Below are 15,207 nucleotides of genomic sequence, written 5' to 3' on the forward strand. Positions count from 1 at the left end.
TGCTGGGGAAAGGTGTGTATATGCAGGCCACTGAAGAGGAAGTTTGTTCAGTGCTTGTCGGGATGATTAAATGGATGTATTGCCATATCTTGTTTCATTTTTACTCAACATTAAGGATGTTAATGTTAAATGGTAACTAATTGATTTATAAGTTACTTATTAGAAGTCAGTATTTTGACGTGCCAGTAGGGAGAGTCCACTTGTTTTGCTGAGTTAGTGATGGAGCAGTTTATAATTTTCCGTGTTCCTGTTCCCAAATGTCATTCGTGCTGGGAGATTGAATGAAGTCTCGAATATCTGCATGGGAAAAAAAGTATCACAAACTTTATTTAAAAAGCAAGTCAAATCCTGTTCCTTAGAGAAAGCAAACTTCGTTTTTTTGCCTTGAGCTCTTACCGTAAACTAGAGAGAATAAAATTGAAGGGAGAGGTGTATAGTTGTCTGGAAATTCAGATAATGTAACCCTCAAAAGATAGATTTCTTACAGCTCTGATGGTGCATGAGGGGAGATCGTGTGAGTGACTTTATTCTGTTATATACAATTTAATTTCAAGCTATTTGAGTGTTTTTAGTGCCAGAGCCTTGATCGGATGTGGGTTAATGAGCCACTGCAGATGAAAATGAGTTCACTACATGACTGATTCCAGATAAGGCAATTAAATGGCCTGGCACAAGAATGGTAATGTTTCAGAATGCAGCTAAAATTTCTTGTGGATAACTGACATCAATCGAGCATTAACTCTAAGGGTTTCATCTTTTGACACAAACTGTAGTAGAATTGCTTTTAAAAATTAGCCATCTGTAGATAGGGCAACAATATGGAGTGTTAGAGATTTGATGAGTAGTCTTGATAGGTTTTAAGATGTGATAAATAATACATGGCTATATTGTTACCAAACTGAGTTGGGCATAGCTTGTGTAACATAAGTTAAAATAGACTCATTTTTACAACTTTCTTTGAAACAGGCCAAGGTCATTCTAGACTTATTGGTGTTGCATACATAGCAAACTGCTAGAATTGATTACTTAGCTTCACATATCTGGCCATCAATTCTTAAGTTGTCATGGCTTGTTAAGTTGAATGTCAGAATCTGCTCAATTTTTTTGTTGCTAATGATAAAGTTTTGGAAGTAATGTAAGGAAGGATGGCAAGAATACTTGCTGGTGTTAACTATGTGGAAGGACTGGTTTAACTTTTCTATGTTTGTATCCAGCCCCTGGTTCTGCCATGTGGTAAGTCAATTCTAAAATGTGCATTCCATCCACACTGCATGTGATGGACTCAACTGTACTAATGGCACAATGGGTATCATCCAGACTAATTTTCTAATGGACAGAGCTAATGAGATGGCCTCGATTATAATGGGTAATCTGCCTGAAGCTGATGAGAGGGTGTTGCAAAGTGTGGTGCTTGAAAAGCACAGCACGTGAGGCAGCATCTGCAGAGTAGGGGAGTCGACGTTTTGGGTATAAATCATTCCCGATGAAGGGCTTATGCCTGAAACGTCGACTCTACCCCCCCGGGATGCTGCCCGCCATGCTGTTCTTCTCCAGTGCCATACTTTCCACCTGATCTCCAGTATCTCCAATCCTCACTTTCTGCTAATGAGGGGGTAATCTGTTTGAAGCTAATGGGGTGGCTTCACGGTTGAAGGTATGACCAATGGATGTTGACCTGCAGCCACTCAGATTCCCAAGTGAGGAACAGCCCGTTTGTGATTGGGCGGGGCTGCGCTCTGGCGGAAGTGACGCGCAGACCGGAAGTTCTCGGTGTCGGACGCCATGGCGGCCCGGAATTGCGGCTGTCCACTGGGTAAGAAATAGCGGTGGTGGGGAGTTAGTGAAAGAGGGTTAAGCGACGGGAGTGGGTGAGGGCGAGGGCTCACCGAGCCGGTAACTGGTCGGACCCGGGAAGCTGAGCTCTGGGGGTCTCTCTGTCTCCCTTCCTCACCCTCGGGGGGTAAAGTCTCTGCGCGATCCATCAGTTGGACACCTCCAGGTGGGGCCCACAAGCTGGTCCAGGAATGGTCACCAGGGCGAAAGGACAGCGAGCGAGGCAGCATCTATGCAGAGAGAAGCCATTACCCGTCTGCCAGGCTGACCTTTCAAACTCCCCCAGTCCTGATGACGGGTTTATGGCTGAAATGTCGACTTTCCTGATCCTCGGGTGCTGCCTGAACTGCTGTGCTTTTTCCAGCACCACACTTTATCATCTCTTGACTCTCCAGCATCTTCAGTCCTCACTTTCTCCCAGTTGATTTCAAGCGTTATTCCTTATTTTTCACCCCATATATTGCCAAAGTTGCTGAATGTTTTCATCATCATCTGGTTTTGTTTCACTATTTCAGCGTGTCTCACGTTTTGCCTTTTGTATTCATGAAGCTGCATAGGGCCACATAGTCTTCCATAATATAAAAAAAAACTTGGCACCATTTTGTGGGCTTTCAGATATAAATGGTTCAGATAGTGTGAATGGAAATTAATTGACTCCATTTGCAAGTTTTGGGCTTTGGTGATATTAATTTCTTTGGTATTACTTTAACTGGTCATGACAGTATTTTGTTGTTTGCATATTGGCTGTTGTATTTCCTGTATTATGCTAGTGATTAGAATTAGCTCTGTTCATGAAACCTGCTGTGTAAATGCAAGTTTTACTGTCTTGCTTTCTGTTAATTATGTAAAATGATGTGTGTAGAACTGTTGCACTGTAAATACACACTTGATCAAATCTGTTTCGAAGCCTAATAATGGTGAAATTGCCCAGCCATTTCATAGTTAGTAGTGAGATAATTCTGATCCATTAAAAACTGATGCATAACAATACATAATGTCTGAACAAAATTGGCAAATCCTTTGCATGAATGCAAATTTTATTTATAAATATACATTGTTCTCTTTTCAAAGAATCAAACTAAACATGTAAGTGTTACCATGAGATATTTAATGAGGCTAATTGAGTCTGTCCTCACATTTGAGGAGGTCATGGCTGATCTAATAATCTTCAACTTCAATTTCCTGCTTTATCCTCAAATCACTGGATTTCCTTACTAGTTAAAAAATCTTTCCCTGAGGATGTATAACATGAGCTGAAAATGTGCAGCAGGTCAGGCAGCATCCAAGGAACAGGAGAATCGACGTTTCGGGCATAAGCCCTTCTTCAGGAATCCTGCCTGACCTGCTGCGCTTTTCCAGCAACACATTTTCAGCTCTGATCTCCAGCATCTGCAGTCCTCATTTTCTCCTCGATGTATAACATGATTCAATTTTGGAGCAGAGTGTTTAGGACAAAATGAAAGGGATCATGTTCTTGAAACAATCTAACAGATAATCTGGGTGATTTGATTGCTATAGATTAACGGTGATGCAGCATGTTTTATGCTAACATGCAGATAGGTGCTTGCAGTTGGAGATAATGGTAATAGTCTGTGTGAACCATCAATAGCGACACGGTGGCTCAGTGGTTGGCACTGCTGCCTCACAGCGCCAGGGACCCGGGTTCAATTCCTGCCTCGGCTGACTATCTGTGTGGAGTTTGTACAATCTCCCTGTGTCTGTGTGGGCTTTCTCCACATGCTCCGGCTTCTTCCCAAAATCCAAAGATGTGCAGGTCAGGTGGATTGGCCATGCTAAATTGCCTTTGGTGTTAGGTGCAATAGTCGGGTATATTTAGGGTTGGAGAATGGGTCTGGGTGGGTTACATTTTGTAGAGTCGATGTGGACTTGCTGGGTCAAATAGCCTGTTTCCATACTTTGGGTATCTAATCTAATAGACTGGAAGTCTGCTCACTGCACTGAGAATTTTGGATTGTACTTTATATTGTAAGTAAACTAACAATTTAAAAGAAAATTGAACATGTGAGGATTGTGCATATTTTTAACTAGAATCAAGACCCAGGGTGATTCAAATGTATAAAGCTGAACATGGGAATTAGAAACAGCAGTAGACATTTGACTCTTTGTTGGGTGGGTTACTTTTCAGAAGTTGGTGTGGACTTGTTGGGCCAAATGGCCTGTTTCCATACTTTAGGGAATCTATTCTAATTTAATCTTGTGCTTGCTCTCCAATTCAATTAGATCCTGGTTGATCTGATTGTTCTGTGTTCCATGAACTCTGATACCACTCGTTTGTCAAGAATCTATCTACCTGTGTTTTAAAATTATTCAAGGACTCTACTTTCACTACCTTTTGAGACAGAGAATTCCAAAGCAACGTTGTCTTCTGTGAGAAAACATACCTCATTATCTCTGTCTTAAAAGGACAGCTGATTTATCAAACAATGGCACCAAGCTACAGATTCCCGCACAAGAGGAAACTTCCTTTCCACGTGCACCTTGTTGAGAATGATCTTGTATGTTTCAATCAAGTCACCTCTTGTTCTTCTAAACTCCTGTGGAGTCGAGCCTTGTGTGTCCAATCTTTCTTCATAAGACATTCACCCATTCCAATTATTTGTCTTATAAACCTTCTCTGAAAAGCTTCAAATGCATTTACATATTTTGTAAAATAAGGAGCCCACATGCTGTACGCAGTACTCCCAAGTGTTTTGCGTTTACAATGGCAATGGGCATTAAGGAGATATAGGGCCCAAGATATCTGTGAAAACTCTCCGATAAGATTCAACTGCAAGATCCAGGATAGAGATAGCAGTTAAAGACAGCAAGCTGTTCATCAAGTAGGAGATAACTGAAGAAGGTAACTCTGCTTTCTCTCCACGGTTACTACCAGACCTGCCAAGTTACTCCAGGAATTTCTTTTTCAGATTTCCATCATTCATGTGCTTTTGTGGCTTAATTTATATAAAGAGAGAACTCGTATTGTGATTGAAAAGACTGAATTAATAAGTTAAAACAAGTCTGGAAGATTCTTCTGGTTTGTGCTAGAGGCAGAATCTGAGGGAAAATCCTCACTGAAAGACAGTTCCGAGATTAAAAGATCGCCAGTCTGAGAAAATAAGAGAAGTGAACCCTCAAAAGTTACAAGTAACTTAGGACTGTTCCTAGGAAAATTGAACGTCAAAATTAAAAAAAAAAAGTATATGTGAAGTGTACTTTTGGTTGGCCTTTAGGAAAAGGGATTCTGGATCAGTGGTGCTGGAAGAGCACAGCAATTCAGGCAGCATCCGAGGACAGGCAAAATCGACGTTTCGGGCAAAAGCCCTTCATCAGGAATAAAGGCAGAGAGCCTGAAGCATGGAGAGATAAGCTAGAGGAGGGTGGGGGTGGGAGAGAGTGGCATAGAGTACAATAGGTCAGTGGGGAAGGAGATGAAGGTGATAGGTCAGGGAGGAGAGGGTGGAGTGGATAGGTGGAAAAGGAGCTGGGCAGGTCGGACAAGTCCGGACAGGTCAGGGGATCGAGTTTCTGGAGGTTAGAAGCTAGGATGAGGTGGGGGAAGGGGAAATGAGGAAACTGTTAAAATCCACATTGATGCCCTGGGGTTGAAGTGTTCCGAGGCGGAAGATGAGGCGTTCTTCCTCCAGGCGTCTGGTGGTGAGGGAGCGGCGGTGGAGGAGGCCCAGCACCTCCATATCCTCGGCAGAGTGGGAGGGGGAGTTGAAATGTTGAGCCACTGGGCGATGTGGTTGATTGGTGCGGGTGTCTCGGAGATGTTCCCTAAAGCGCTCTGCTAGGAGGCGTCCAGTCTCCCCAATGTAGAGGAGACCGCATCGGGAGCAACGGATACAATAGATGATATTAGTGGATGTGCAGGTAAAACTTTGATGGATGTGGATATCATCTATTGTATCCGTTGCTCCCGATGCGGTCTCCTCTACATTGGGGAGACTGGACGCCTCCTAGCAGAGCGCTTTAGGGAACATCTCCGAGACACCCGCACCAATCAACCACATCGCCCAGTGGCTCAACATTTCAACTCCCCCTCCCACTCTGCCGAGGATATGGAGGTGCTGGGCCTCCTCCACCGCCGCTCCCTCACCACCAGACGCCTGGAGGAAGAACGCCTCATCTTCCGCCTCGGAACACTTCAACCCCAGGGCATCAATGTGGATTTTAACAGTTTCCTCATTTCCCCTTCCCCCACCTCATCCTAGCTTCTAACCTCCAGAAACTCGATCCCCTGACCTGTCCGGACTTGTCCGACCTGCCCAGCTCCTTTTCCACCTATCCACTCCACCCTCTCCTCCCTGACCTATCACCTTCATCTCCTTCCCCACTGACCTATTGTACTCTATGCCACTCTCTCCCACCCCCACCCTCCTCTAGCTTATCTCTCCATGCTTCAGGCTCTCTGCCTTTATTCCTGATGAAGGGCTTTTGCCCGAAACGTCGATTTTGCCTGTCCTCGGATGCTGCCTGAATTGCTGTGCTCTTCCAGCACCACTGATCCAGAATCTGGTTTCCAGCATCTGCAGTCATTGTTTTTACCTTTAGGAAAAGGGGAATGTTCTGATATATGGTTTAAAACATGTTGTCTTCACAGAGAATGTTCAGCCAATAATGCTGTTAGTCTTTTGTTACAATAAAAGCTTCAAATAGTAATATTTTGTCTAGTCTTTTCAGCTATTAACTGAAAATTTAAATTTATTTTTAGGAGTTATTGGCCACTATGGAGATTGCAATGCAAGTATATAATTGATTGCATTTCCACGACAAAATTGATAAATTGTTTTGGTTTTTATTACTATTTATAAGTATGGATTTTTAAGTCCAAAGAAAAGCACAGCAAGAACCATGAACATCTCTCAGATTCTCCAGTGTCAGCCTTGACTGACTTTTAAATAATTAATTCATGATTTTCAACATTCCCTTGAAAAATATGGACCTATGTGAAAATTAGTCCAGCCATGGATAACGAGAAGTTAAAAATAATATTTCCTTAAAGGAAAAGGATTGTAATGTTATCAAAAAAGAAGCCTGTCTATTCAGAGAATTTTTATAATTCAGCAAAGAAGGACCAAGCGATGGATAAAATATAGGAATAAATAGCAAGAGACATAATTCCTTTGGTTATGTAAAAAAAGAAATAGGTCAGCAAAATTAAACATGGACTCAGTAGAGGTAATAGACATTGGAAATTATATTGGGAAACAAGGAAGAGGTAAAGACATTAAACAAGTGCTTTGCATTTGTCTTTACAATAAAGACACTAATTCAGGTCTAAGTAGAGTTTGAATAAATGGAGACACAATATAGTAAACAAATAGCAATGAGTAGAGTTACTGGTATGAATGAATGCGATTTCGTTTAAGTGGGTTAATGGGAATGTGCAGTTTCCTTTGTAAGAGGTTTGTAATGTCATATAATGGGGTTGACGTTTTACATGAGATTTATGGAAACTACAAGATTGTTTGGCCAAAAATAAAGGGTTGACTTTACATGAGATTGACTTTTACACTGGTATATACGGTATTTAGGTAAAATATCAAATAGAGCAATTCTCAAAGGTGTTAGCCCATTGCAGCTTTTCAGCTTCTAGCATGTGAGGCAGAGGTTTCCAAATGCTTTCCCACCAGGACCCCATTTGAAGGCTGGAAAATTGTTGTGACACCTTTTATGAGATCTGTGGAATAGAAAGGGTTATACAAAATTTAATTGTTTTTAAAAGCATATTAGAGCCTACCAGGTACACTGCTGGATGAGCCAGACCTGGTATTCAAGCATTTAGATTGTGCCTGCAGTTTGAATAATAATCTGAAGATTTACAGCTGCCTGACAGCTATTCACTTGGTCGGAGTTGCATGGTAGCCATTACTGCCTCACATCGTGGTTAGCACTGCTGCTTCACAACACCAGGGTCCCAGGTTCGATTCCAGCCTCGGGCGACTATCTGTGTGGAGTTTGCACATTCTCCCTGTGTCTGCATGGGTTTCCTCCGGGTTCTCCAGTTTCCTCCCACAGTCCAGAGATGTGCAGGTCAGGTGAATTGGCCATGCTAAATTGCCCATAGTGCTAGCTGCACTAGTCAGAGGGAAATGGGTCTGGGGGTTGGGTTACTCTTCGGAGGGTCAGTGTGGACTGGTTGGGCTGACCGGTCTGTTTCCGCTCTGTAGGGGATCTAATCTAATCTCATGATCCCAAAACTTTGCTCAACCTCATTTGGGAAGCTGTCCTGTCAGGTATAACAGATTTGAAAACAACTTGCACCAAGGTAAAATCTTTAAATTCCAAACACAAACATCGCACCTAATCAATGCATACTGCATGTCAGCAAGGAGGAAAACAATATACGGGTCAGCAGGCTTGATTTTATTTGTTTCATCTCATCCATTGATTTTCACTGAACCCTCTTTGTGTGTTGTAAATACATCAGTGTGTGGTATGTTTGCTTCATGTTGGAAAACCAAAGTGATGGTTCTTAGGAAAGGACACCGCAGAAGTTCAAAAGCAAGAGAAGATGCAATATTGGGGGAAGGTGCTAAGATGAAACCAGACTTAGATCTCAATGGTTAAATGGCCCTAAACTGGCCAATAAAATAAAGATTTTTGCTTAGCCCCCTGATATAAAAGGAGCATGGCAGGCGAAGGGAAAATCTGTTTTGATTATCTCCAAATCTGATGTTTGAAATGTTCACTTTTCAAAGGTGTTTCACAGGAATTTTCTTAAACTGCTGTGAAACCTCTTTCTGCAAGTTGTTCTAATGACACAATGGAATTGCGCACAAGTGTGCATAAACTTGACAATTCCACTGTTCTCTAGTCCTGAAAAGATAAAGAAGTGCCATTGAAAGAAAAGTATAATATATTGAGGTGGTGATAGTGGTTGGTTAGGCAATGGAGGATCCTTGGCTAATATTCAGCAGAGATCATCTTGGTACCGTAATGCATTAGGTATAAGCTAGATTCATAATGTGTTTAATGTGATCTTTGAAAATTTAAGCCGTTAAGAAAATGCATTTTCTAATATTTGTAAGTTTTGGTTTGTTTTAAATGTGGTTACTGTGGCATGTGTGAAATGCATGAAAGGATTTGCAAGTGTGTATCTGTTCTATTTCAAAATGGCATTTCTGAGGATATTAAGTGGAAAGGAGAATAATAGAGAAGCAGATTGTGCAGGCATGGTCTGTAGCTTATACCATGATGCACTTTTCATAAGCTGAATGGTGGAGGGTCAGTCAGTGACAAGGATCTTATGCAAAGTACATCCTATTCCGCAAGGTCGGTCTGTTGCATTGCAGCCTGTGTATCAACCATGTCCAATGTCCCCATGATTTTACAATTTATTTTAAATTTGATTTCAGCAGCATAAATCCAAGACAGCTGAATGATGCAGTGTTACGGTGCTGAAATAATGCACGTGAATTGAGTTAATTTTGAGAACGGAGTTGCCGTAGGAACTGGTTAGCACATAGTGAATCTTATCATGTTTCACATACACAGAATTATCAATAATACAAAAAAGTTCAACCTTGAAGGCTGCTATTGGGAATTGAGCTCAGCTTCCAGAATCTGATGAAGTGTGAGAAAACATTGTATCTAAGGAGGAATGTTGACATTTTGGAGAAGAGAGAAGTCTTAAGAAAATGTAGTTATTGTACAGTTGCCAAGTAGTGTAGTATTTTCATGACATTTGTAAGCTGGTACTATGCCTCGGTAATTTGGATGTCCATTGACAATGGGCATTTGTGCATATGTACCATGCCTTGAACTAGGATGCCATCAGCAGTGTAGTCTTGTAATATACATTAGCCATGTTAGATTGAAGCGCTATTGCTTCCTGTTCTTCTGGTTGTTCTTTTCTTACCGATCCCAAGACAGATTTTAGAGACCACTTCTCTGATTAAATGACAGTAAAGCCTGTCCTCACATTCTCACAATAGACACAGATGAGAGGTTTCGGTTGGCCCACTTTAGCTTGTCTGTATTGAATACTTGCAGCATGTGGTTTCATAGTGAGGTGCCAAAAGTGTCCTTATATTGAGGACACCCAAATTTGTTTCGCAGGCTTATTTTGGGTGAATATTTACTCTTCTAATTTCAGTGTTAGCAATTATTTTGATATTGACAGACTGGTAGATGTGATTTTGCTTGCAAACTTGACAACTTGTTTTAGTTTGTTTGTTGTGCTGCTCTGTGTGAAGAGGGGAAAGGCAACATGTTTCATGTTCTGATTCTCCAATCAGATTTGGGCTGGATATCCAGAGTCCGTGTGAACCAACCTGCTGTTGTGAGACGTGCAGAGCAGCTACAGACAAGGCGAAATTTGAGCAAGGAGTGGCAAGTAAGTAGTTAACTTGGCCTACTTTTCTCACCAGTTTTGAAGCCCATGGGATCAAAGGAGCATTGGCTGTCTGGATATGTAAAAATAATTAAAAGACCAAGTAGAGAGTAGTAGTAAAACGTTTAGGACTGGATGGAAGTTTATAGTTTTTCAAATTGCGTAAGCCAGAATGTTGTCCAGGTCTTTCAACATATGAACATAAGATGCTTCAATATTTGAGGAGTCATGAATGATGCAATCATCAGTCAACATCTCCACATCTGACCTAATGATGGAAGAAAAGCCACTGTTGAAGCAGGTGAAAATGGTTGGAACAACAAATTATCCTGAGAAGCTGCTACAGCAATGTCTTGAGACTGAGATGACTGATCTTCAATAGCCATAACCTTTATTGTTTGTGCTAGGTATGATTCCAAGCAGGGATTTCTCCCCTGTTGCCCATTGACTCTAGTTCTGTCAGAGCTCCTTGATGCCTCACTTGAACAAATGCAGACATGATGTCGAGGGTAGCCATTGTGACTCTGTTCCTCAAGTGTAGCTCTGTTGTCCATTTTTGGACCAAGGCTAGAAGAAATTGAATGGCCCTGATGGAACCCAAACTTAGCATCAGTAAGCAAGTGCCACGTAATAGTACTGTTGACAAACTGCTCTGAATTCACAAGGCGATGCTGCAGCTTGTATTCTATTTTTTTTAGCTCTGTGAACTTATATCTTTTAAAAACCCCTTAACCGAATTTGATCCCAAAATATTTATCTCAGAAAAATAAAGTCAAAATCCTAAAATATGATGAATTGAAAGGCTCTGGGATGTCTTGGCAATGTGATAAGGTGCTATATAAATTCAGTTTCTTTCGTGAAGTGTAAATAATTAGCTTACTTTTAGACAGCAAGAGACCACAACAGCAAATGGAGTTTGATGTGGAAGGAAGCAGTGAAATTTGGTGGGGCAGATTCAGAATGATAACTAATTTAATAGTGCTGCTCCAAAGGAGGCCTTTGCAGTTGAAAAATGTTTACAGTGGTTCAAGACCCCATAAACATCATGTAATTGAACAGAAGTGCATCAGTATTTGATTAAGCATATTTGCAACAAATCCCTTTGAGAGTTTGAGGCTAAAGATCACCTGCAGGTTATTACTGATCATCCACCATCAACACCACTACAGACTATACAGGCTTTGGTTTCTTCCTTGCTGAGGTTAGGAAGAGTTTACTCATAGGTTTTTCCAATAAACAGATATTTTGAACGTGTTTTCTTTTTACAGTGAGTTTTAACTATATCTGTCAACAAATTGCTAGTTATTTAGAAAGCCTAAGCGTTTAAACAAATGAAGCAATCCAAATTATACAGAAATAAGTTACAGTAGTAGACTATTTGATAGATATGGGAGGTCATGTTGCGGCTGTACAGGACATTGGTTAGGCCACTGTTGGAATATTGCGTGCAGTTCTGGTCTCCTTCCTATCGGAAAGATGTTGTGAAGCTTGAAAGGGTTCAGAAAAGATTTACAAGGATGTTGCCAGGGTTGGAGGATTTGAGCTACAGGGAGAGGTTGAACAGGCTGGGGCTTTTCTCCCTGGAGCGTCAGAGGCTGAAGGGTGACCTTATAGAGGTTTACAAAATTATGAGGGGCATGGATAGGATAAATAGACAAAGCCTTTTCCCTGGGGTCGGGAAGTCCAGAACTAGAGGGCATAGGTTTAGGGTGAGAGGGGAAAGATATAAAAGAGACCTAAGGGGCACCTTTTCACGCAGAAGGTGGTATGTGTATGGAATGAGCTGCCAGAGGATGTGGTGGAGGCTGGTACAATTGCAACATTTAAGAGGCATTTGGATGGTTATATGAATAGGAAGGGTTTGGAGGGATATGGGCCAGGTGTTGGCAGGTGGGACTAGATTGGGTTGGGATATCTGGTCGGCATGGACAGGTTGGACTGAAGGGTCTGTTTCCATGCTGTACATCTCTATGACTCTAGATGCACTTTCTTAATTGTAAGTGAAGCTTGGGTAAATAGGCCAGTAACAATGGAGCTGAAAAGTGTGGCACTGGAAAAGCACAGCAGGTCAGGCAGCAACCGAGGAGCAGGAGAATCAACGTTTCGGGCATAATCCTTTCACCAGGAATGTGGGGGGGGGGGGGGAAGGGGAAGGGGCTGAGAGATAAATAGGAGGGTGGGGTGGGCCTGGGGGGAAGGTAGCTGTGAAGGCGCTAGATAGATGCAGTTGGGGGGGTGATGGTGATAGGTCGGAGGGGAGGGTGGAGCAGATAGTTGGGAAGGAAGATGGACAGTTCAAGAGGACGGTGCCGAATTGGAAGGTTAGATCTGGGATGAGGTGGGGGATGGGGAGATGAGGGAAACTGGTGAAATAGATGTTGATGGCGTGAGGTTGGAGGGTCCCAAGGCGGAAGATGAGGTGTTCTTCCTCCAGGCGTCTGGTGGCTTGGATTTGGCAGTGGAGGAAGCCAGGACCTGCATGTCCTTCATGCAGTGGGAGGGGGAGTTGAAGTGATCAGCCACAAGGTGGTGGGGTTGTTTGGTGCATGCGTCCCAGAGATGTTCCCTGAAATGTTCCGTCAGTTAGTGTCCTGTCTCCCCAATGTAGAGGAGACCACATCAAGAGCAACAGAGACAGTAGATGCGGTGTTCGGATGTGTAACTTTTGCAAACCCCTCATCTGTTCTGTCCATTGCTGTTGATGTAGTCTCCGCTATATTGGGGAGATGGGATGCCAACTTGCGGAACATTTCAGGGAACATCTCTGGGATGCATGCACCAAACAACCCCACCACCTTGTGGCTGATCACTTCAACTCCACCTCCCACTCCTCTGCCAAGGCTTTGCAAGTCCTGGGCCGCCTCCACCGCGAAATCCAAGCTACCAGACGCCTGGAGGAAGAGCGCTTCATTTTCTGTCTTGGAACTTTCCAACCACATGGCATCAATGTCGATTTCACCAGTTACCTCATTGCCACCCCCCACTCCCCCCCCATCCCAGATTCAACTCTCCAACTCAGCGCTGCCCTCTTGAACTGTCCCACCTGTCCATCTTCCTTCCCACCTATCAGCTCCACCCTCTCCTCTGACCTATCACTATCATGCCCCCACCTGCATCTACCTGTTGCCTTCCCAGCTACCTTCATCCCAGCCCCACCCCACCCTCCTATTTATCTCACGATTCCCTTTCGCCCCCACATTCCTGATGAAAGACTTATGCCTGAAAATTCGAATCTCCTGGTCCTCAGATGTTACCTGACTTGCTGTGCTTTTCTAGCACCATTTTGACTCTGATCTCGAACATCTGCAGTCCTCATTTTCCCATTAACTATGGACTGTGTAGTGCATGTATGACATTGATAAATAGCAGGTTCCCTTCAAAATGTACCCGTTAACCACTGAAAGCATATAGCATTTCAAAGGAAAGTGATAAGCATATCGGGTCAGAACAGGTGTCTTTGACCGAAGAGCAAACACCAGAACAGTCAAAATGGGTGAAATGGTTACCTCTGTAATTTCTAAATTTCTATTGCAGTCTGCCTCTTTTGCAAATATCCTTCCTGTTTGAAGGACCAACTGATGCAGTTTTCTCCATTCACACCCATCCCTCAGCTAGACCTTGATGGTAATTCCTTCTGTAAACATGCTTGTGCAAATAGTTTGTTTGGCTTATTTCTGATTTACGTTAATAAACCTGTGTTATTTTGGTACAAGCTCAGTTGTGTTCAATGTCACTTTCCTCTGTCTTGTAACAGATGGGTCAGAATTGATCTTTGAGAACCATGCTAGAACAAAGCCAAAGTTCAGTCCAATGGGTGGTTTCAATAATGATTTCTGACCAGCTGCACCTTGTTTAGAAGATTGGAATGCATTGGTTCACTTACAAATTTGTTTTTATATCTGTAGCTGTACCACCATGTTTAACATGCTGTTTTCGTATCTAATAGTACAAATTGGAGACTGAGACAGAAAAGTATTAAAATGTTCTCTAAATATCATTCTCACCACATGGATGTTTCAGAAATATACCTATATTTGTCAGAGAGAGGAAGAAAGGCACTGATTACAGATAACTTCTGTCAGGATTCAGATGTGGAAAGTAGCTGGCATCTCTGTTGTATGCCTGCCAGTCAAAGCTTTTGATGATGGTTGCAAATGTAGTATGTCTGTCTTAAGGCAGAAAATGAATATTATAGTGTTGTTTCGTCCGGCAAGTCATGGCAGCCTGATTCTTAGTTATTTCGACTGAATGGGCCCCTCTTTGCCTTTTTTTGTTTCATAGGCTGCATGGCTGCTGAAGGCTGTCACCTGTATTGACCTCACCACACTGTCTGGTGATGACACAACTTCAAATGTCCAGAGACTCTGCTACAAAGCCAAGCACCCCATCAGAGAAGACCTGCTGAAGAGTCTGAACATGGATAACAAAGGTAACAGAACTCATATGAATGCCTACTGCTGGCACTACTTATTTCAAAATAATTAAAAAGTTTTGGGACCTAAACAGTGGATGGAAATGGATACTTCGGGCATTTTAAATTCCTAGGTTCTTAGGTTCTTAAAAAAAAAAGGAGCTAATTTATATATCTACCCCTACATCTAAACATCATAAGTAGCTATTATCTTTTAGAGTTTGCTTGTTTTTGAGTGCTAGAGTTTTATTTCTTGAATAAAAAGGCCTTGTACTAGTATTGCCTTTCTCCAGGAGTCAGGCTTACTAATGAATGGGCAATGAATAACATCACCAGTTCTCATCAGCTGAACATTAATTCTACCCTTTCCATTTCCTGAGTCTGGTATTCATTACATCCCTTACCTTGTTCTTGTGAAATGTTGGTTACTTCACACATGTTCATGCAGAATAGTTGCCTGACATTTCATTTTAAAGATTGTGTTCTTAGCAACATCACAATGCTTTTGTTGAAAAATACAGCTGCCTAGCAATTAATCATTGTAGTGTTTGCTTCAATTGTGAAGGCCTTTACTGCAAACTCCCTTTAATACAAAGTATAATGAGGCTTAGAGTGAAGATAA

At 42.2% G+C, this 15,207-nt stretch overlaps 1 protein-coding gene across 2 annotated transcripts in view; it reads left to right on the top strand.

Annotated features, from left to right (window-relative positions):
* The first annotated feature begins 477 nt into the window (after positions 1–477).
* The window catches only part of dera (deoxyribose-phosphate aldolase (putative)), a 45,709-nt gene continuing 30,979 nt past the window's right edge, over positions 478–15,207 (top strand). The window contains exons 1-3 of one of the 2 annotated variants that reach the window (XM_087999654.1): positions 478–514; positions 10,080–10,177; positions 14,456–14,603. In XM_087999654.1, the coding sequence (XP_087855780.1) occupies positions 493–514; positions 10,080–10,177; positions 14,456–14,603 (268 nt within the window). In that variant the 5' untranslated portion in view covers positions 478–492. Of the gene's footprint in view, positions 515–1,754; positions 1,814–10,079; positions 10,178–14,455; positions 14,604–15,207 lie in introns of those variants that run through there. The other variant, XM_043713528.2, reaches the window with a different exon arrangement.

The sequence above is a fragment of the Chiloscyllium plagiosum genome, unplaced genomic scaffold (genome assembly GCF_037043375.1).
Source record: "Chiloscyllium plagiosum isolate Xiang-an unplaced genomic scaffold, Cpla_swu_hap1 HiC_scaffold_23, whole genome shotgun sequence".
In the NCBI taxonomy this organism is placed as follows: Eukaryota; Metazoa; Chordata; class Chondrichthyes; order Orectolobiformes; family Hemiscylliidae; genus Chiloscyllium; species Chiloscyllium plagiosum.